Raw genomic sequence first — 23175 nt, 5'->3', positions numbered from 1 at the left:
ACTGCACTTTATTCCAGTGTTTTTAGTTTAGTAGATAGTTATTGTTAACAGTACTGTAATAGTAATGGTATATGTTGTCCTTTATGTCACACCATGGTCCAGGAGAAACGGTATTTCACTCTGATGTATGTTCTAAACATATTGTGGAAGTGACAAAAAAAGTTAATTTTGACTTATTAAAGCAGTATGCCTACTGGCCACGGAGGAAAGGAACAAAAAACTCTCAAATGAAGTGAAGCAAGAAAAAACCTCTGGGGGTCCAAGTGCCAGTGGTTGCACACCCCTCAAGACTTTTTAGTCGATTTACAACCAACAATAACATTGTAGCTGAGTGTTAACTTAATGCCAGTTCACATAGGTACGCCTTGACCATGGCAGGCGGTCATCAGCTTCAGTCAGCATGGATGCTGGTATAAAGGGCGGCCTCCTCAGGTCTTATCATAGGGAAACAATGCTCAACAAGAAACAAATTGTTAGTAAATCACTTAAAGATTAGAAAGGTTACAGAAAGGATGAAAAGGACAGCCAACGGGAATTGCAACAATAATCTTACAAAGGTAAGCCACGTACTGCCTTATTATAGGTCAAAAGCAGGATTTTGTAAACAACTCTAAATGTAACTGGGAGCCAATGCAACGATTAAGTACCGGTGTTATATGGTCGTACTTCCTAGTTCTAGTGACAATTCTCGCAGCAGCATTTCATTTGTACCAACAACTGTAGCCTGGATACAGTCTGGTATAGACAACACGATAATAATGCATTACAATGGTCCAGATACTTGAAACAAAAGCATGAACCAGTTTCTCAGCATCCTGCCTACATAGGAATCACCTTAATTTAGCTATGTTTCTGAACTGAGGGAAATACCACTTAGTCTATCCTACAGTCGCTTCGCCTATAAGGTCGAGGATCCTTTTAAAAACCTGAAACTGTTATCGTCGTACTGTCCAATCGGACGAAACAATAAACCGGTATGCGTGTTCCCACGTCTCGGTGTTGACGAGTTTGTGACCAATTGTAAATATTGTACAATGTGGAGTGGACCAATCAGCGATAACGACGGGACGAAGTCGATTTCAGGAACGAAGCTCTTGCAGTTATTGGCTTAAAGTGGTGATGTGTTTTATTAGGGAGAGGAAACGTGTATTAGAGGAAATCGAGTACGAAAGCAAATATTACAGGTAATGTTATACATGTTACATTTTGGTTTTGGAATAATCTGCTCACATCCTTAACAGTGTCTTGTAAACTGGTGGAAATGTGACTTGTAAGGTGTGAAGAGCCGGCGTGGGCGATGTGTGACACAGCCGCGCGTGCCGCTGGGCCTCTCCTGCTGCTCAGCTACAACAAGTACAACACGCGACCTCTCAGCTTTCCACTTGACTTTGTATTATTAATAATAATAATAATAATATTATTTATCTATAATAGGTAAGTAGGCGCTGTTGGGAGGAGGCGGCTGTGTTCATGAATGTAATCATGGTGTGTTCCATTGTATGCCTAGTGTACAGCCTGGTATATATCACGGTAGTGCACGAAGAGAACATGGGGTATGTTGTGCATCATAACACATCATTCTGTCTTGCGGTACTAAGCATATTCTGTATGTGTGTGTTAAGTAGTACATAATTTACTAAATCATTTACTTACTCATTTACCTGTAACTTTTCTCCAAAGATTTATCTTTTTATACACCTGGGGTAACTTTTCTGGAGCAGTTATGGTAAGTGCCTTGATCAAGGGCACAGCTGGAGGTGGGAGTCAAACTTGCAACCCTTGGATCCAAAGGCAGTAGCTGTACCCACTACACCATCCGCTGCTCCGGTACTGACTTTAAAGGGTAACGTCACCCAGAGCAGTGGAACACCTGAAATAAAGTTTACAGGAAAACTGCAGAAAGAAAATGCTCTTTCTTTTGGATTTTCCCGTAGATGTTTTGGCTCTGTTTTCACCCTTGTGCTCTACTTTGGTGTTCAGGAAGCACGGCGAAGGCGAATGCTAGGGATGTGGTCCACGGACGGACGGGTCCGACCCTGATGGCAGCAGTGTGGGCATGGCGCTGTGCCGGCAGCTGCCTGCCCTGGGGCTGGGCCCCCTTGCTCTGCCTGCTTCTGGGCTCCCTTCTGGCGCTGCTCCTGCCCTTGGTGGGGGAGGAGGAGCAGTGCTGCGCCACACTGCATGGCCTGGCACTGTTGCGATGCCAGCTGTGGGGGAGCACACAACATACACCCCTGTACTCCACTAGCCTCACGGTGCCCGGCACAGTGTTTGACCTGCTCCCGCTCCGAGATAAGCCAAGTGCAGGTAAGGCTGCTGCCTTAAGTCAGATCGGGGATGCGCTTGGGTATTACTTGAGGCCCTCCAGCTCCACTATGTAGGCAACACTTTGTGATACACACCTGAAACACTGAGTGTGGTAGCTGTGTGCACAAAAAAACTCTTAAAGAGAGTAGTGAAGACCTTTGGGGCACAAACAAGTCCCCAAATGAATCAGCCACAGCCTTGCTGATTGTTACATCATTTTACAGGAAACAGATGAATGATTTTACATAGTTACACTTTAGCACCACGAGAAACGTATCAAGGGTTTCAAAGTAATGTGCCATGTGAAAACATATATTTGCTTCTCAGGCTGTTCACAACATGTAATGCAGCTGGGACAGCTGATAGCAGTGGTTAGAGCTGCTGCCTTTTGACCCAAAGGTCAGCGGTTTGAATCACCTCTGGCCGTAGTACCCTTGAGCAAGGTACTTACCCTAAATTTCTCCAGTAAAATTACCCAGCTGTACATATGGGTAAGTAGCTGTAAGTAGATTAACATTGTAAGTCACTCTGGAGAAAAGCATCAGCTAAATGAATAAGTATAAATGTAATACAGGTCCACAGTCCCTTATCCAAAACACCTGTGGCCAGGTGCAGAATTTTTTGGACGTTAGAAAGATAGCACAATGCACATACCCTTACATACCCACACCAGGATCTGCAGCAGCACCCTGTAATCAAACTTATTCATTTTTCTGCAGCAAATTAATTGAATGAATGAATTAATGAATATTCATGGTCAGTAGGACAAATAGGCTATGAAAAGTATTAGTTTATTTATGTAGTAATAAAGCGATAAATGAAACAGTGGGATAAATACATGCAGTAGATACTCTAGTACTTCTCATTTCTTGGGAAATTGTTGAGTAAAACTTCAGACGGAGGTAAGTACTTGTACTGAACATTGATTGCATGTATATGTGGTTACTTGAGGATACAGGTTTAGCACCAAACTTCAGAGCTTTTTGGATTTCATAATTGCAGATGGGGGATTGTGGACCTCTATTTATTGTAGTGTTTCTGTGCAGAAATGTGTGCGCATATACTTGTAATTGTCAACAACTGCTGGTACCAAGCGGGCGAGCCGGAGCCTTACCCGGAAACACAGGGCACAAGGCCGAGGGGGGAGGGGACACACCCAGGACGGGACGCCAGTCTGTCACAAGGCACCCCAAGCGGGATTCGAACCCCAGACCCACCAGACAGCGGGCTCTGGCCAAACCCACTGTGCCACCATGCCCCCCCGCATATATACTTAGTGCATGTAATTGAATATTGCAATATTGTACATAAATAGTCTGTATGAGTTTGAGATACTGTCAAATATGATGCAGAAAACAAGCTTGAGGCCAAGGCCGCCCTGCAGCAGGCACTGGAGATGAAGAAGCAGGGCAAGAGGGAGAAGGCCCACAAGCTGCTAGTGCACGCGCTCAACATGAACCCGGACTTTGTGGAGGCCCTCACAGAGCTGGGCACCATCCTGGAGGAGGAGAAGGATGTCGTCCAGGCTGACCACCTTTACTCCAAGGCCCTGGCCATCTCCCCCTGCAACGAGAAGGCGCTGATGAACCGTGACCGCACTCTCCCCCTGGTGGCCGAGATTGACCAGCGCCACTTCAGCATCATTGACGGCAAGGTGCGCAGGCTCATGTCCATTCCCAAGGGCAACTCAGCACTACGGCGGGTGATGGAAGAGACCTACTACCATCACATCTACCACACAGTGGCTATTGAGGGCAACACGCTGACACTGTCTGAGATCCGCCACATTATCGACACACGTTACTCGGTGCCTGGCAAGAGTCTACAGGAGCAGAACGAGGTAATTGGGGTTGACTCTGCCATGAAGTTCATCAACAGCACCCTGCTTTCACGTCTGGGCTCTATCACAATTGATGACATCCTGGAGATTCACCGACGCGTCTTGGGCCATGCAGATCCTGTTGAGGCCGGGCGACTGAGAACCAACCAGGTGTTTGTCGGTCACCACATCCCACCGCACCCACAGGACCTCACCCGGCACATGCAAGAGCTGGTGCAGTGGCTGAACTCGGAGGAGGCCTTCAGCCTGCATCCGGTGGAGTTCGCTGCTTTGGCTCATTACAAGCTCGTGTACGTGCACCCCTTCACTGATGGCAACGGCAGGACATCTCGGCTCCTCATGAACCTGGTGCTCATGCAGGCACGCTACCCGCCCATCACCATCCGCAAGGAGCAGCGTGCTGAGTACTATAGCACACTGGACATGGCCAATGAGGGCGACGTGCGCCCCTTTATTCGCTTCATCGCCAAATGCACGGAGATTACCCTGGACACCCTGCTCATTGCGAGTACAGAGCATGCGGTGGCACTGCCTGCCGCTGGCCACCAGCCCTGCCTGGACTGTAAGAACACCATACCCGTGCACAACTGAGCATCTACAACCACTGTACTTTTTTCACTGCATTTTATGGATATGGACAGATACTTGCTTGTGGATATTTGTTATACATAGTTTGCTATAGTCATTATACATTTGGTTCTAGATATGTCTATTTATTTGTGTGGGTGTGTATTAGCCAGCTATATTAAACATATCTGCGTAAAATGAGCTCCATTTCTCCACAATTTAATCTCACTTAGTAATAGTCACAAACTATTTCTTTTTCGTCTGTCACATTCCCCTTAAGTTATGCATTTCCTTAATGTATACTGTGATTTTGTATGCAGGATCATTTTCAGATAAGTGATACAATGAAAAATTTCAAAGATAGAATTGGATATTAAAAGTAGTTATGAAAATATATTTATCAGGAATTGGTTGTTTTTCCTTACAATACTTAGTTGGAACTTGAATGGACCTGTTTGCACAAAGATATTGTGTGTGTGTATATAGTCATTTTTACATTCCATCAGACATTCTACTGCTTATTAGCTGGTTAAATGCTTCTGTCTGTGTGAGTGTGTAACAATCAGATTAAGAGTGCTGCTATGAGAATTTAGTTTAGTTTGATGCTGTAACCCCTTAAATGCCTTCATACTTGCTGTGCTTTGTTGTAATGTGCCTCATTGTTTAACTGTGGTAATATTTGCACTTTCTTAAACCCATCTAAAGATTTTATTTATTGTAAAATTAAACTTTTAGGAAATGTTGCCTCTGATTTGCATATTTACTGTATTCAACATATTTCAAATGAAGGTGATGGCTTCACACCATTGTGATATCCATTAGAGGGAAAACAGTTCTGCTTATAGCAACTAGAAGCATTATGTTTAACTGTTACCCAGGTCCTATTTTATGTGTTTAATTTTATACTGCTTCTCTACTACATCCACTGCAAAAGCAGTGCACCACTGGGCTGCCCAGCCCTGTAGAAAATGGAAAAAATGCAAATATTTAACTGCTTTTAATTAAGCATTTAGGTCTAAAACAAAAAAAAAAAAAAAAAGTCACAATACAATGACAAGTTTTATACAATTTTAGATCAACAACCAAACGGTAATGCTGGAAAAAGTAGTAAATAAAATTACACATAAATGGTCCGCATTATAACTTCAAAAAAAAGTAACATTGGAAAGTACACTTTCAAGCATTCCTATCACTAACCAATCAACAACCAAAAGTTACCTATTTTAAGGTTTTTTTTTTTTTTTAAATGTACAATTCATCACCTTTTTTAATGAACATCAGACAGCTGTTTTTTAAAACATCTGTACTCTCTTCACTAAAATAGGCAACTGTGGCAATGTGTGTGTGTGTGTGTGTGTGTGTGTATATATATATATATACACACACACATACATATACACACACACACACACGCAGCTAAATGTCCTGTGTTTAAAACATGTAAACGCTATACAAAACTAAGACCAACCACTAGGGGTGTGAACACTGAACACCTGATAAAACCGTCTCCATTAAAATGACGAAAAAGGCTCACTGGTGAAAGCGGTACAGAAGAAATACTCTGGAGTACTACATGGGAAAGGCAAGCTTTATTCGGGAGAATTCGGTCAATTTTACCTTTTCAGGTGAAGATACACATGACAGACTTCCTCATTGCAAGCGCTGATCATCATCGTAAGTCATTTGCAAGAGACCATGAGGTGCAGGTACAGTGTTCAGTATTGCTGCTGCCCACCAGCAGCACCATGCGTTCACTTTTCGTGCAACTCTTGTGCAGAGCATCGTTCTGTGCATGTGGAAAGGGCTTCTTGCCATGTACAGCTGCATAGATTTTACACAGGTTAGTTCCAAGAGTACTGGTGAGGGGCTGCTGAGCGTTTACACTGCCGGTTTGAGTTCGCAAATTAAAGATTGACAATTTCAAAAAAATTCATTTGATAGGGGGGAAAAAAGAATCATGCCTTTGCACTGTCCCCATCACTGCCTGCGAGAAGAGTCCATTTCACAGTGATACTATCACCAACCTTCCTGTATGGCTATTATTGAGGACTACGGGTAAGGCAGGGTAAACTTGCAGTGACGGCACAGGCTGAGTAACTGAAAAGGAAAGAACAAGGAGCGGAATGGGACTGGCCATACATTGATGCTCATGAGCACGCGGACGCCAGAGGAAACGCCAAAGGCCACCCCCGTTCCTGCTCTTTTTCGTGTTTTTGTTTTTTAGTAACTGTAAACACCCTCAATGTGAGAGATGGTCATCAGCCTTTTCAAGCAGAATGCTGGGTTTCAGAGACACGCACGCACACACACACACACTGGTCTGAACGAGCACCCGTGGACAGCGCCGTCGATGAGCAATATCTACGTAAAGGTACAACCAAAGGTACAGGACTTGTAGAGTGGATCCGGGGGGCTCTGGCAGGTAGGCCCATGACAGAAGGTGTGCACGCAGCTCAGCGAACACGAAGGAATGGCCAGGAGCTCAAACAAGGCTACTGTGAACAAATCACTCGTATGAGCCAACTTCGCACCCGGATGCTGCGACTGCATTTACAGTAAGCGCCAAGGACAGACGCCCCAGGGCAAAGGGCCAGTGTTGAGGGGGCAGAACCACTCCACCTGGACTAAGTGCAAAAGAGATAGCAGATCATCTATAGTTCTATATAGTCTCTATAATACATCTGAGATTTCAGTGAAACACAAGCTCTTGCATAAATCCCTTAAAAAAAAAAAAAAAAAAAAAAAAAAAAAAAACAGCAGTCACAAATTGCGTTGTTTTTACATCTCTCTAAGGAAAAGAAAGGAAAAAAACACCACAGGATCCATCTAAGCCTTGCCTTCCCATCAGGGGACTAAGACACATCCTATACAATGAGGTATGTGCACATAATATATACACGCATAAAAACAGGTTTATTAAAACAAATCCTTTTCTCCACCACACTTGTCTCCAAAGGAGAGGCTGATTCTCCTGTTTGCAAAATTAAAAGACGAAAACGTAAGGAGCCCTGGCGGATTAAGGCTTTCTCTCAGAGGACAGGCAACACGGGAACTCGGGAGGTGGAGAACAGGGGGAGCAGATCACGTATTTACACCTGTACTTCGGTTCTCTCTTCTGTTTAAGGACACAAAATGGCTTCCATAAAAAGGCAGTTTCTTCCCCTTTTCTTTTTCAGTTTATTTCTTGTTGAGCATCCTGGAGAAATCGGCGTTTGACAGAGACTTAGTCTGTGCTTCGAAGCCCGAGGCGCCGGCCGTGCCAGGGTTCTGCAGGGTCCCATTTTCGGCCTTGGGCTCGGCGCCGGCCTGCCGATTGAGGGCGCGGGGCAGCATGGACAGCTGTGTGCGACCTTTACCCCTTCTGTGGAAACACAAGGCCAACAAGAGGCCACCACCATTAAATCCACAGACTTCCTCCCTATGCAGTGCAGCCTTAAGCCAAACGGCAGCAAAATAATGGAGAGCGGTGACGAGCAACTGGCAACAGTCGACACACAACCAGGTTGCCGCAACAGAACCGTGTCACGAGCTGTTACACCATTTACTAGTGTACCACACTTGATCTTTTAGCTGACACTCTTCTTCAAAGCAATGTACAATGTTACTGTACCTACAACTATTTACCCATCTATACACCTGGGTAATTTTACCGAAGCAATTCACGGGGAAAGACCTTGCTCAAGGGACCTACAACTGGAGGTGTCATTTGAACCTGCAACCTTTCACATTCAAAAGGCAGCATCTCTGACTACGACGCTCTGAGCTGCCCTCTTCATTCAAGGTCCAAGGAGTTGTACAGTCATACAGTCCTATCGAGTGTCATCTCGAGTTTGTTTCATCCGACTGTCATTCACATCATCGCTTTTCCCAATGCTCCCAGGATCAGACTCCTGCTCCTACTTACGCTCCGTAGACCTGGCGAGGCATCACGGCACCCGGGGCTCTGCTCCCATCAGGCTTGTCCAGCACATTCCTGCGCGGTGGGTTGCTAATAGCAACAGTCAGAGTGTGGCCCTCAAGAAGCATTCCATCCATCTTGAGCACGGCGTGGGAGGCTTGCGCCTCGTCTTCATACTCCACGTACGCGAGGCCCTGGTTGAATCACACCAATGAGAGTGTGTTTTTGCACAGCGCCTCACTCGGCATGTTCGGTGAGGATAGCTAAGAACACACAAACAGCACTCATATATTTTTATAAATAAATTTATATAAATATATATATAAATTTTATAATAGGCTCATCCTGTTAAGTGGTCCCAGTTAATTCAATAAAATTACTTGTGTTAACTTTTTATGGTGAAAAATTCACCACTCAACATCTGGCAATGAGAGTCCACACTGGGAACACATGTGGGAGCAATCAATGTTTTCATTTCACTGAAACTTTTTTCTTCGACTTTAAAATACAGAAATTAGTTCAACATGTGTTATTTTTTCTTCCTGCCTCTCCCCCAGGGAGCACACATTTTGGGTCTGCAGGGTCAAGACAAGCTATTTGTCAAAATTTCACAATTTTAAAAACCTGTGTGTGTGTAAAATAAACCTGCTGTGACAACGTGTGAGAACTAGATTGAGGAGGACAAAGACATGTCTCATAAGAAAATTAAACCAAATTGCCTCTCAGTCCCTCTTATATACACACTTGGCACAATTTTGAAACACAGTCCTGATTAAGTCTCTATTGACAGAGTCTTAATGATGGGGACAAGTGTAAAAGTAAACTAACATACTAACAATCAAGACGCCCATTTAAAGACAGGTGTGGAAAAAGCCAGAAGGCAACACAAGGCCAACCTTGGGCTTCCCAGAACGGTTGGTAACCAGTCGGATGTCCTTGACCGTGCCGTGCTCTTTACACAACTCATCCAGCTGCTCCCTGGTGCAGCTGTATGGAAGACCCGAAATGAAGAGCTTGTGTTTCTCCAGAGTTGTGCTGTACTTGAAAACCTACCAATAAAAAGACATTCCATGAATGACAGCAGCTTCTCCGGCATCGCCACCACCCTCTCCTACTTTACGTCTCCCAAGGGTACCTTGAAGTTCGGGTTCTTGTTTTTGTCCACGCAAGGAGACACAAACATGGGTCTGCCATCTACCTCCCGGCGGTCCAACTTCAGTGCATTAGGGACCGATGCCTTGTCCTCAAACTGCACGTAGCAATAGCCCCGAAAGGTCCCCCTGGTGTTATAGATTGGGCGGATCTGCTCTATGGAGCCACAGTCCTGGAACAGGTCCCTCATCTTCTTCTCTGGGTCCTCCATGGAAAAGGCCAGATTGCTTACAAAGACGCTGGCACCATCGTCCCTCTTGTCCCGCGCAGCATCCTGGGCCCTGCGAGTCACCTCAGCTGCCACCCGTGCCTTTCTTGAACTCAGAGTCTCTCCCGTCTTCCTGCCATAGAGTCCGCTCTCGGTCTCCATGAGCTCCTCTGTCGCTGCATCCTCTAAGCTAGGGTCCCCTTCGCCCCTGTGTTTCTTAGCAGGTTGCTCTGCAACCAGACATTTGTTTTAGCACAGCAGTTTTTTCAGCGCAAACAACAAATCCAGTCAAACCTTGTATCTCAGACCCACAGGTTCAGGTCAGAACTAACATTAAGATGCCCAAAAAGCAGAACTGGTCAAGCTGCAGTTATAGCTGAACAAAGTGCACTTTACCAGATGAAGAGCTCTAGATGCAAACACTATTTTGGAAGCACAGCCAGTTTGTTCAAAAGCACTATGTTCATTGGTGCACATTACATGTTGAGTTGCCTATAGAACTGTATCCTGGACATAAAAAGGTGATTATGACACATGGTGTGATGCAAACGTGTGAGCTGTTAGGACAGAAGTGGGTCTGAAAGAGGTGTGTTTTGAAAATTTTTAACCTGAAAGGGATTCAGCAGGTCTAAGGGTGAGAGGGAGCTCATTCTCCTACAAAGGAGCTAAAATCTGCACACCTTCGATTTTGGACCTCTCGTGAACGAAACCACTGAGGAGCCATTGGCGGAGGAGGGTAGCATTCTTGCTGGGGTAAGGGAAGCAATCAGGTCTTAGAGATTTTAGGGGGCAGATAATTAATGTAGGAGGAGAATGGTGTGAACACTAACCATCAATCCAGCTAATTCTGATTTTCTACATTTGTTATTACTTGGTCATGACTCATCCAATATCATTCTTAATTAGGCTTCTTTTCCCTGCCATCCTACTCCAGTTGTTACCTGACTCCTCCCCCCATTCCTCCCCTTCATCATCATCTTCTGCTTTCCTCTTCTCTCCAGTCCGGCCCATCTTCTGCGTCTTCTTCTGGGCCTTCTTTTCAGCCTTGGCCTTCTTGCGCTGCTCTGTCTTCTCCTCTTCCTGCTGGGCGAGCAGGGCCTCCTTCTCAGCCACCTGCAGTGAAGTTAGGAGTCAGCACTGAGCACACATTCACAGGAAGAGAAACATGATCCCCAGTCTACCTCATAAACACTGATGTGGAATTGATGCGCTTGTCACGAATGGGTCAAAATCAGCGTCATGGTAGCACAACACTTAAGGAGGCACCCAGAGGCTGCTCACTTTGGCCCGCTGCTCAATGACCCTGGTCAGTCGAGTCTCAGTCTTCTGCACAGCAATATCCCAGTCCTCCAGAGAGCCTGAGGAGAAGCCAATAGAGGATGATGCTCCAACAACTTTAAAGGACTTCAACTGATACACTGGAGAGAAACCGAGAGACCTACCTTCTACCCTCTCAAATGTGAGCAGGACCTCACACACATGTTCAGGATAGTCTGATGTACACTGCACTGCTCGGTGTAGCGCCTTTCTGCAGTGAAGTGCATCTCCATATGACCTGTCGGTAAACACACCCTTCAGTGCCCATTGGCACATTGATTCCTGAACCAAGCACTATGGCCACATTTCACTAGATACTGCAATTCAGAGCAAAATACAATTGTGTGAAGAAGTATTTTCCAAATTTGCCTTTTTGACATTGACATTTGAGAACATATTTGTCGGTTTTAACGATGACATGAGCCTCATTACATGTGGAAAAATGCGGAATTTCAAAGTTAGAATCTTCTGTCAACAGTCAGATGCGGTGGTGGCAGTGTGATGATGTGGGAACGTTTTCCTGCCACAAGAACTGGGCACCTTGTTTTCAATGAAGGAACAATGAATCCCAATTGATCCAAATATGAATGCAACTGAGGTAAGAGAGAAAACACAGAAAACTCCACAGCAGTACGAGACCCTGGTCAACAGCCACAAGAATTGTTTAGTAACGGCAGTCATCGCAGCTAAAGGTGGCGCAACCAGTTACTGACTGAAAGGACAAGGACTTTTTCACACCCATGACTTCGCATTACATTATCTTCCACACCAAGGAAAAAACAAACAGCACTGGTGTCAATTCTGACTTTTCTGTATTAATATACTACTAAAATCAGCAAAACGATCTGATCAAATTTAAAGTCAAAAAGGTGCAGAAATCATGGAAACTGGGAGTAACCACAGCACCATCTTAAGAGGAACTGACCACCGCAGTAACAATTTTGCATTCAGACTAAGTGAGGTGTCTACTAAAAATCAGAGGGTTACCTCTCCAGGTTGTAGTACTCCAGCCACATGTTGGCATATTTGGCATTTCCTTTAGTCATTATGTTGTCCCACAATTCCCGTGCTTTCTGTATGTTCTTGCAATGTAAAGCCTGCAAAATCAAGTTCATTTTCATATCATTTAGATGACACTTGCCTCCAAAGCAAATTATGGTGTTGAATATGTGCAGTATACTACTTACGCTGATTTACTCATTTAAACAGCTTACTTTTTTACTGGAGCAATTAGGAAAAGCACCTTGCTTAAGGGGACTACAGCAAGGGGACTACAGTTGGATTCAAACCTTTTAAATGGTGGAAGCCCTACATTTATATTTATTCACTTAGACACTTTTCTTCAAAGTGATGTACATCTCATAGAAAATACAATTTGTGCATTATATTAGCAGAAAAACAGACATATGCAAATGCGTGATTCTTAACCACTTAACGCTCTAACCACTACACCATCTGCTCCCCCAAGCAACATATAACTAATAAAAAACAGCACAACCCATTTCAAGAAACTTTTTCGTAAGTCAAGAATACATTTTCCAAAAATTGATCTCGGCAAACAAAATTAAGACCAAAATGAATGGCATGTTTCTTGTTGAACCATGAGGATGCCCTCACACCTCAATGCGTGCCCAAATCTGCATGATTGTACAGGAGGGGTCTCCACTTTCGCTGAATCCTGAAAAAGTGACAAACAGCCACCTCAATTAATGCAGGAATAAAGTAATAAAGTGAGAAACTCTACTAAATGACTAAACTGTTGTATTACTGATGTCATTATTTTTGAGCAAACATTCATATTGCAGAAAGAGGACTGGATTTGGCCTCAACAGGTTTATACACCCAGATGTACATTCTTGGTGTGCCATTACATTTTACCATGCTTTAGAAGTACCCAGAATAAGTGGGCGGAACAGTGTAGAAAGGGACACTAAGGTATATGGGAAGCTCTGTTCTGAGTGAGTAAGTCCAGAGGGCACACATACGCTCCTCCACATCTTGTTTCATGTAGTCCAGGGCGCGAGTGAAGGCGGCTCGCAGCTCCTCTAGCTGCTGGCTGGACTCTGGAAAAAGAGAGAAACTCAGTACGGGAAGCAAAGTCCTGAAAGTGGTAAAGAAACTAGTCACTCTAGTGTGTTGCATCTTACCTTTAGTGAAATCTACACGCCGCCTCAGGTAGTCCAGGTATGCCTGCCAAATGTCCACATAGTCAGTGGCCTGAATGAACCCGGCGTTCAGGGCCTTTTCAAAGGTGCCTGAGAAGAAGGAGGGAAAGGGTACTGCAAAGGGGTGTGTCTTGGCGCTTCGCTGATTTGCATTATTTGGAAATTTCATTTGAGTACCTGAAGAATTTTCCCCACTCAAAGTTCTCTGGACAATGTTTAAGAAAGCAGCAGGCAGGATCCCACAAGAAAAACACTCAACATTTTTTAAAGTCACCTAAGTACCAGCTGTATACATTGTTTTACCCTTCCTATTCATTTATTTATTCCGATTTTTCAGTCGCATCCTGGCCGAGGGTGTCCTTCCACATGAGTTTACCAACGAAGTGGACAGCTTTCATTAAACGAGTTTTAGGTCTTATTCTACAAATTACTTATTTAACGATATTTCTTGGTTAATTGTTAATCAACTGTTGACAGTGCAATTGTTTGAATATAGTGATTAGAGTTGGAATGGACACCATTTACCAGTAACACAAAGAGCAGGTAGATACAGTGAGACTGGCAATGTCATTTCTTGTTAATAAGCTCCTGATAACACGCTTATTAACTTACAAAATTCCCACTTTTTCTTTTGTGCTGTCAGGCCAACAAAACATTACACTTACATTTATTCACTTAGCAGACGCTTTTGTCCAAAGCGACTTACAACAGATACTATGTAGTGTTACTAGCCCACACACCTTATTCACCAAGGTGACTACATTTGCTAGATACACTACTTACAAGGGGTTACTCATCCATGCATCAGTGAAACACACTCACTCAAAACACATGCAGCATTTATTCATTTGGTGTGAAATTGTTTTATCAAGTTAAGGCCAACAATTTAGGTTATTTTTACCCTTTAGCACCATTTTGGGAAGCAGGGAACTGCCAGGTCAGTACCCTGCTACCAGCTTGACTGTAAAAGGAGGTCTCAGGGACCTTGGGCAGGACAGTGTGCTGCCATTCAGCTGACAATGGTGGCGAAAAGGCGGCATCTGGAATCACTTCAACAGGTTCATGATGTGTGCTTTCTTTTAGTTGTACCACTGTTCCTACTCAACTTGCATGTATTGTCATCAGATGGTGAAGAGCACAGGGAAGACGTAAGTCACGTTCTACTGCCTGCCAGCCCATCACATACAAGAGGATTTCATAAAGCGCATAATCATCGCAAGAGTATGGCTGGATCAGGGCAGGTCCCACTGACTCAAAGTTGACTCTTGGTTTTGACAGGGAGGGAGGGTACGGACAATAGTTTATCACTGCCTCCTTCTGCCCGCTTACCCACGGGGTGGATGGGTGTTGGTTTGAGTCTAGCTCAGCGTGTGGAATTTACATGTTCACCTCACATCTAGGAAGGTTTCCTCCGACAGTCTAAAGACATGCAGGTCAGGTGAACTGGATACTCTAAATTGCCCATTGTGTGTGTGCGTGCGTGTGTGCGTGCTTGGGAGGCACAGTGGCGCAGCAGGTTTGGCCAGGTGCCACTCTGTAGCAGGTCTGGGGTTCCTTATGGCAGACTGGTGTCCCATCCTAGGCGTGTCCCCTCCCCCTCCTGCCTTGCGGCCTGTGTGGCCAGGTTAGGCTCCCGTTTGCCGCGACCCTGTTTGGGACAAGCGGTTTCAGACAGTGTGTGTGTGTGTGTGTGTGTGTGTGTGTGTGTGTGTGTGTGTGGCCGCCTACCCTGCGATGGAATGGCATCCTGTTCAGAGTGAATTCCACCAGCCTTGCACCCAGTGATTCCAGGATAGGATCCTGATAAGCGGTTAATGAGCAAGTGAGTGAGGTACAGGTGGTTTTCAACAGGGTTCCATTGCGATGTCATCGTAAGTTGACTTCATGACATATCACAAACCCCTTACACTGTACTATACAAGCCATAAGTCTATTCAAGCAATTTACACATATGAATGCAATGTTGCATAAACGGGATTTGTTATACTTCTAATTTCACACATTATTCCTGTTAAAATACAGAATGGTATTATAATTGTGTTTTCATGCTGCATTATTTTCAAGTTATACAGCTGTTGTCTTTCACTGGTCATTGTTTAAATCATTCAGAAACTAAAAAAGTTCTGAAAATAAAATAACCTTTTCGTGAAATAAATAAAAATGACTACTAAAGCAGATGAACCAAACGTGGGGACAGGAACACAGGGATGAATGTCCAAACCCCAAATGGTCCAAAGTCACATCTGTCTGTGGAGGACCAATTGTGTTTCTCCCATAAGACCAGGGGACACAGAACCCTGCAACTCACAAGTTCATGTTAAAATTAACTGAACAGGATTCAAATCACAGCTCAGTCATACACAAGCACACACTCCTATTAATGCTACTCGGGCTGCACTTTGTGTGCCAGCAGCTTAATGACTTGCGCTGCCGCTCGCCCACCTCTGTTCCAAAGTCAGCATCACTGTGAACGTTCACACAGCAAGCCTAACGTTCAAAGTGCTGTGAGCCACAAAGCTGCACTGCAAGTCTTCAATGAACAAGAAAGGCTATGGAGCAAATTACAAACTCCTATGTAGAGACCTGTACAACGAATGTCATAAAATAGAAGAAACATTTAGAAACCGCATAAAAGTGAGAGTTTGAAAAGAGGATTGTTTCCATAGCAAAAAGTGTTTCTATAGCAACAGGGCACTGTTGACTCTGAATTTGATTCCCTGTCTGGCCCATGTCTCCAGGACTCCTGTCTCACTGCGTCTTTCACACACCTGTCACCACCTGATGTTCTGCCCCATGTCTCTCCAGCGCAAGCAGGTAATTCCTCCACAGGTCCATTGTCCAGGGACAGTTTCGCACGGCCCGGTCATGACAGGACAACACCAGATCTCGGATCTTCAGCTGGCGATCCTGGAAGAGAACACAGTGCAACTCCTTGTTCTGACAATTTCAGGTCCAAAGACTGAGGTCTTTCCCAGTCAGGGTGTCTGGGAGGCAAGCCAAGGTAGTTCTTATGTATTAAAGCCCCCCGCAGAAGTGATTTATGAAGGAATTCCAAAACAAAAAAACTTCCCATGCTCCTCTTACATAACATGTCCTTTATTATTCTTAGTAATAATCCAGCAATTTAGGGAATCTGTTATCCAGGAAGGCATTTTAGATCATATAAATTTAGCAAGTAATCTTCACATTAAACAGGAAAGGGTTTAGAAAAGATGTTTCACTAGATTTAATACCATAAAACTGAACACTTTTCAGATTTCATGAGGGATCTGATCATAGTTCAAACCATGCGAGTCCTCTGAGAAATTAAAACTGGTTGGTGTGTTACATTTACTATATGCCAGTGGCGCTAAGGAGAACAACGCAAACTGAACAGTTTCCTTCTCTTATTAGTTTATGTAATTTACAGTTATACTGAGATTACTTTTATAAACAACGTCCTGTCCAAACTGTGTTACATGTGATGATCTGTCGTTTGCCATCATTGTAAACCCAGTTACGCACTGATTCTACCTTCAGGACTGAGTGCTGTAAACACCATAATGTCAGAGGTCCCCCGACCATGTAAGGCTGCAGGAACCAGACTCTCACCAGGTACTTGGTGCATTTGGCCCACAGGTCAGGTACGAGGCAGTTCTCTACAAGAGCACGTTCAAAGATGATCTGAATGCGGGCCGGGTCCCCCTCTTTCAGCTCGTAGTCGATGTAGGCTTGGTATTCAGCCAGCTTGGGGGGCTCAGCCACCAGCTGCAAGAACATCAAAACGAAGACACTGCTACACACAGCTCACAAAAAGCACATTACACAGTCTGCTGGAGGTGTTTATGGAGCCCAAAAATGTAGCGCGAATTTTTACAGCTCAGCAGCTTAACTGTGTTCCCGTGCAATACGGTGCTTTCAGGAAGCTCTGCTTGGCGTTACATTCCAAATCAGAACCAAAGATTTGATACTTTTCAATAATACTAGAAATGTCAGGGTCTCAGACTCCATATAAACCTTGCTTTGGTGAACGATCAAACACACTGGAACCCCGAGAAAAAACCGAAAGAAGTGATGACAGATAAATTACATTAATTACATTGAATGGTGACCTGGACTCTCAGTGAGTGCAAGGATACAGCTACAACCACCACCACCTGCTGCCAACAACTACAGTCTGGAACATAAGCCATGACACCGAGGAGGGTTAGACAGCCACAGTACCAGGGCTTCCTCAAATGGCCGGTACTTCTCCATCTGCTGCAGGGCCTTCTTGTACTGCTGCGTGATGGTCTCCTCCACGCCCCTATCCGACCATTCCTCGTACTCGGCACGCGTTGCCTCCATGTCTGCAAGTGAGAGGAAGCATCAGCACCTGAACTGTACAGCCCTGGTAGGACAGAGCACCTCATGTCAAGGGCCTTCCACACCGCGCAGGGTCAAGGAGACTTAAGTCTACTTCCACACTCTGCTCACAAAGGAGTACTCATATTGTAGTATGGTGCACAGATACAACCAGACATGCTTAAAGCTACCCAAATAAATAAAAACACTGCATATAATGAGCTCAATACAGACACATGCCTCAATGAGCAGAGTCAAATCCCTGGTCTATGGCTCATTCAAAAATTTTATTCTAAAAGAAACACGCTTGGGAAAAAAAGGGCTATAAGAGCATGGTAAAGAAACAAACAAAAACCAGGGGCTTCATCTGAAAGTTGGCATGTGCTGGGTAGGAAGCAGGTTTAACACACACACACAGGCCCCAGGTGCAGAGAACAAACCACCAAACTGAATGCAGCACCCGCACCATCTGGCCGCATCGGAGCCATAGCCTTCGCGTGGACAGAGCTGGCAAGGCGTGCCATAAAAGGCTTGGTGGAAGAAGGAGAACAGCCATGGAGGGCTTAGCAACAGACACACACACACACACAAAAGAGGGGAAAAAAAGAAAAAAAAATCTGCCACCCAGCGCTGTAATACAATAAGGGGGAAAGAGCCCAACAACAACTGTGCCCCTTTTTGGAAACGCTGTTCAGGTGCATCTGGGTCAGAAGGTGCAGTAGGAGCCAGTGCTGTTGTTCCCAAAGCCACCCCCCCCCCATAAAGCTGAAAGCTTTGCTTACCCATTAAGGGAATGGCCAGCTGGCGCCGGAACAACATGTGGATGCGCTCGAGTTGAGCGTTCACGAGTTCCTGCTGCTCACGGGTGGGAACACTGCCCGCGGGAGGCTGCAGAAAGAGGAGGGAGACTCTCTCTTGCCAGGGTCTGGCAGCCACAGCCAAGGTAACAAACAGAGCCCCGGAACCCACACATTTTGTGCCGGAGGACGTTGTCAGGAGGCACTGAGCACAAGGCACAGTTGCAAATGTTTCAATATTTCAACTGTTCTTCTCCTACTGTGTCAGTGAACTTCAGTGAAAGGTCATGCTGCCAAAGCGGTGGCCCAACAATCAAACACACAATGTTTTTTGTGCAGCACACACAAGATGACTTCATAAGCAAATACAGAAAACAGTTCCTGAGATTGGACTCGTAAAAATGGAGAGAAAAAAAAAAAAAAAAGTAAGACTGATCAAAACATTTCTGTGGTGTTTAAGGAATGTTTACATTTAAATTGAACTGATGTATTTCTCCACACTGACTTAAAACATCAAGCTACTAGCAGCATTTCCCCCAGTTACATGGGTCAAATTTACTGACCTTCTTCCACAATAGTACAGCAAGAAGAGGGTCTCAAACCTGCAACTTTTAAGCACAAGGCAGCACTCCTGAATATCTGCTGCCCTATTGTCTTTTGTCAGACAGAGACAGGTGAGCCCATACGCTACTACTAGTGAAGTGTCTTGCACAGGGTACAAGTGCTAACCCAAACACACTCCCAGATCAGCACTGATGTTGCAAGACACACGTCACTCGTCATGCCGAACCCTCACCTGCACGGTGGCCAGGATGGCATTCTCGAACTCCCGGTAGGCTTCCCAGAGGGCGGCACCCTTCGTCATATGGAGGCCCACTGCCATGAGGGCTCTTTCGAAGATGGAACGCACCTTGTCAATGCCGCCAGGTGCCCCCATCCCCCCGATGGAGTACTGGGCATACTCCAGCCAAATCTCGGGGCCTGCAGCCACAAATTAACACCAAATTCAGATCAACAATTGCTGATGCGATTCTTGGCAGTCCCTCGTGGGACGACCCAGGCGGGCACTCACAGATGTAATCCTTCACAGCCCTCTCAAACAGCTCGTATATGCTCCCGCGGTTCGGCTCCTCCTCCGTCATACGGATCTCGTCTTTGAGCCAGTCCAGCCAGATCTCTGCCGAGCACAGAAAGCATGAGCACAGTGAGGGCCTGAGCCGGGTCCTCGGGGGCCACTTATAATAAGTGCAGCGCACCGGTGTGCAGGGGCACCCAAAATACAATCAGTAGTACTCACTGAAGTCATGCACACGTAGCCTTACTGAAAAGCAAGCAGGATGTTCCCACGTTCACCTTTGTCACACCACTGTGGTCAAGTAAAAGGGAAGTACACCCACATCATGTGCTCCCTCCCTGCACCTCAGGTGTTTTTTTACATTTGCATTCATTCATCTCAAAATTGACTTGCAGTGTTAAGCTGCTTATGATTATTTGCCCATTTATGCAGGTGGGCATCTTTTAAGGGAGCTATTTCTATTTAGGGTGAGTAACTCACCCAAGGGGACTGTGGCAGGAGGTAGGATTCGAACCTGGCTCCTCAGTGCAAAGTGCCAGCTCTAGTCACCAGCCACAGTGCCGAACACGGGTTCTAACAGCAGCTCCACCCGCCACCATTGAGCGAGGGATCTGAGCCCACCTTCGGTCAGCGGGAAGAGCTCGCTCATCTTCTGGCGCGCCCTGCGCAGCCGCAGCAGCTCACCCTCCTGCCTCAGCAGCTTGATCAGGTCCACGTGGCAGTTGTAGTCGAAGGCATTGATGGACAGCTGTAGTGGGACACACACACACAGATGTCCACAGGAAGGAGCAAGATGACACACACCTGCAGCAGCCACCCCCCACGGGCAAAGGTTAAGCACACATGGGACTGGGGACAGTGAGGGGGAGCGCACTCGCACGGGGTCAGGGGCGAAGGCACCACGCACCGGCGTTGTCCAGTCAGGCGAGTCGTGCGAACACGCGGGCTCAGTAGCGCGCGTCGTGATCGCGCATGCATGGGCGCGCGTTCGCTAAAACCACCAGGGGTTTGAAATGTAACGCAGCAATAAATAAGGTGCCCGCACTGGGAAACGGCTTGGAAAGACTCCTGAAGACCGATGAGCGCAGACCTTCAGCGTTGACACACAGTCCGCGCGCTCAGGTCAGGGGAAGCGACGAGCAGCCGGCTCATTGAATCATCGTGTCGATTGGCAACTGAACTTCCCACGCACACGCCGGTGTGCCTCATTATCTGTATTACAAATAACTTCTACTTCCAAACACTGTTGATATGTATCTGGAGTGCACTGACTGTGCAGCCGGGCGCCGGGATACCGCACAGGCACACGCTCGCTCGGCATCGCATCCTCCACACACATTTCATTCATTTTACCTGCTCCTCCAAACGCTGTATTTCCGCTTCGTTCTCCTTCTCGTCCTCGGACGATTCGTCTTCCTCTTCGGAAGAGTCCTCGACACCCATACCTTCCTCCTGTTCGGACTCAATATCTTTCTCCGCCGCGCTCGTCGCCTCCTCCTCCATCTCTTGAAACTGCGTCTTCTCCTCGCTCCCCTTTGCCGCCATCTTGGGACTCGATCTGCCTGGTAACAGCGAAGAGGTGCCCCGCAATGAGCCTGATCTCAATAATCCTGAAAGGCGACGTTCTGTTTCAAAAAGTCTGGTCATATAAATATTATCACATTATAAATATGCAACAGTGTGCATATAATATTGTTTTTACAATAATCTGTTATTATTTAGTACATACACTTTCGATTAATATTTCGGGCACGACAAAGATCATTTTACGCAGCGTCGTGTATGAAAACCACGTGACAAAATGCCCTCCCATTGGCGCCATGTTGGTGTGGTACGACGTCGCACGCGCAGAGCGAAGCTTGCGGTTAAGTGTGCGGGTACAAAGTTCGGGGGGGGCATCTGTCTCTTAACGATATTTCGTATACAGCTACTCTGATTTTTATCGCAGGATAGGGTATATTATCATTGCAACCCACAGTATACTTTCATACATAGTCTGTTGTTAAGAAGTTAGTTTACAGTAGCTGCCACTTTCGCAGTGCCTTATTTGATGTGTTTACATATGATGATTACACTCAGTAGTCAGTTGGTTGGTAACAGGTTACATTACTTCATCATTACTAAATTAGGTGGAAAAAATGAACTTTTCACAGTAACGTGTGACATTAATTCTACTTTTTACTTGATTTAGTAAATTTAGTCAGTTACATTTCTGTGAACCTCCTGTCACCTGTCAGTTCTCCCTTGGAAGTTTCTTAAGGGACATAAACTTACTGATGCGTGTGCTCCGCCAGCGACAGCATAAGCTCATATTACTGTTATTACTGTAGTTTGTTTTTTTTTATTTATTTTAGTGCTCACTCTAAGCAGCAAAATGAAACTCCAAAGTGATATATATATACCTATTAGTTGTTAGGGGGGTGTGGTGGCGCAGTGGGTTGGACCACAGTCCTGCTCTTCGGTGGGTCTGGGGTTCAAGTCCCGCTTGGGGTGCCTTGCGGCAGACTGGCGTCCTGTCCTGGGTGTGTCCCCTTCCCCCTCCGGCCTTACGCCCTGTGTTGCCAGGTAGGCTCCGTGACCCCGTAAGGGACAAGCGGTTCTGAAAATGTGTGTGTGTGTGTATTAGTTGTTAGTGCAGGGAACTCAAGCATTTTAGGCTCAAGGACACTGCAGCACAGATCCGTGTGGCACCTGAACCAACAGCCCTCCGGTTGCTTTGACATGACAGCCATCCTTTTGGTGTTCTAGCTCCCTCAACAAGGAGTGTGAACATGCACGGAGAGCTCTTTATTTGAACTCCTTTGCATTGTAAGATGTTGGTGTCTCAATTCCTCTTTCTGAAGAAATAAAACGCCTCAGACTTGTTTACAGAGTGTATAGCTGTATGGCAGAAGAACTTTGACTTGTCCTCAGACTGAGAAGATGTGAATGGATGTCGGGTTCAACACATTTGGATGTGGTTCCACCATTCAGCTCCATGGCAACAGAACAAAGGGAAGAACAGGTGAATCATTCAGTAGCCATGTGGTCATGTGTGTCACATAAGCAATTTTTGTCATTGCCTGTGTGTTTGTTTCAATGATTTGGTTCACTTGCACAGTGACAATGCCCTAAAAATTAAAAGTGAAGAACCAGCTAAGGAGCCAGCATCTCACTCACCTTGTTCCCCTGGGCTGGTAAATTCCTGTCTTGACACATTCACAGTGGACCACAGCTGCTCATGCAGCCACATGTGGATAGCTGTACAGCAGAACGAGTGGATGGGCAATAAGCCATGCCAATAATAATGATGACAAGTGAAATGGGTATGTAAATATACTAGTAGTCATAGTAGTATAATTTTTATAACCAATTCACATGTCACAATAGAGCTCTGAAATTTTTTTTCAGTATCAAAGAATGGATTATTTTATGTGAGCTTTTAAACGTTAAATGCTAATTTTCCTTATAGCCCATCCACTTGTATTATTTGTTTTATGTTTTGATGTATGTTCATGCTATATGCTGATGAATTACAGACTGAAAC

The 23175-nt window shown here is 45.4% G+C and overlaps 2 protein-coding genes across 3 annotated transcripts; one reads left to right on the top strand and one right to left on the bottom strand.

Annotated features, from left to right (window-relative positions):
* The first annotated feature begins 1097 nt into the window (after nt 1-1097).
* ficd (FIC domain protein adenylyltransferase) lies at nt 1098-5433 on the top strand. The gene is made up of 3 exons (XM_018748957.1): nt 1098-1184; nt 1981-2307; nt 3660-5433. The coding sequence occupies exons 2-3, from the start codon at nt 2040-2042 to the stop codon at nt 4736-4738; spliced, it is 1347 nt and encodes a 448-aa protein (XP_018604473.1). The 5' UTR covers nt 1098-1184; nt 1981-2039; the 3' UTR covers nt 4739-5433.
* A 2013-nt stretch (nt 5434-7446) lies between these two features.
* On the bottom strand, nt 7447-21233 carry sart3 (spliceosome associated factor 3, U4/U6 recycling protein). 2 transcript variants are annotated; one of them, XM_029246375.1, is made up of 20 exons: nt 21003-21233; nt 20271-20397; nt 19647-19751; nt 19371-19555; nt 18560-18665; nt 17658-17782; nt 17046-17201; nt 16223-16361; nt 15183-15254; nt 13437-13544; nt 13275-13352; nt 12909-12967; nt 12277-12386; nt 11415-11527; nt 11254-11330; nt 10914-11085; nt 9748-10202; nt 9509-9661; nt 8619-8806; nt 7447-8075 (listed from the first exon to the last, which is right to left on the bottom strand). In XM_029246375.1, the coding sequence occupies exons 1-20, from the start codon at nt 21192-21194 to the stop codon at nt 7892-7894; spliced, it is 2904 nt and encodes a 967-aa protein (XP_029102208.1). In that variant the 5' UTR covers nt 21195-21233; the 3' UTR covers nt 7447-7891. The 2 variants fall into 2 exon arrangements, with proteins under 2 accessions (XP_029102208.1, XP_018604665.1); XM_018749149.2 differs by lacking the exon at nt 15183-15254 and having other exon boundaries at nt 21003-21232.
* Nucleotides 21234-23175: the final 1942 nt, after the last annotated feature.

This window comes from Scleropages formosus, chromosome 19 (genome assembly GCF_900964775.1).
Source record: "Scleropages formosus chromosome 19, fSclFor1.1, whole genome shotgun sequence".
NCBI lineage: Eukaryota > Metazoa > Chordata > Actinopteri > Osteoglossiformes > Osteoglossidae > Scleropages > Scleropages formosus.
The sequence above is the reverse complement of the archived record's forward strand: the minus strand, read 5'-3'. Positions and strand labels throughout refer to the sequence as shown.

Coding starts and splice junctions, on each gene's coding strand:
- sart3 (XM_029246375.1), bottom strand. CDS start 21,194: ATGGCGGCAAAGGGGAGCGAGGAGAAGACGCAGTTTCAAGAGATGGAG. Junction 10,203..10,913: donor GGAATGGGGGGAGGAGTCAG/GTAACAACTGGA, acceptor GTCTGGTTGCAG/AGCAACCTGCTAAGAAACAC. Junction 8,807..9,508: donor ACCGTTCTGGGAAGCCCAAG/GTTGGCCTTGTG, acceptor TGATTCAACCAG/GGCCTCGCGTACGTGGAGTA.
- ficd (XM_018748957.1), top strand. CDS start 2,040: ATGGCAGCAGTGTGGGCATGGCGCTGTGCCGGCAGCTGCCTGCCCTGG. Junction 2,308..3,659: donor CCGAGATAAGCCAAGTGCAG/GTAAGGCTGCTG, acceptor AATATGATGCAG/AAAACAAGCTTGAGGCCAAG.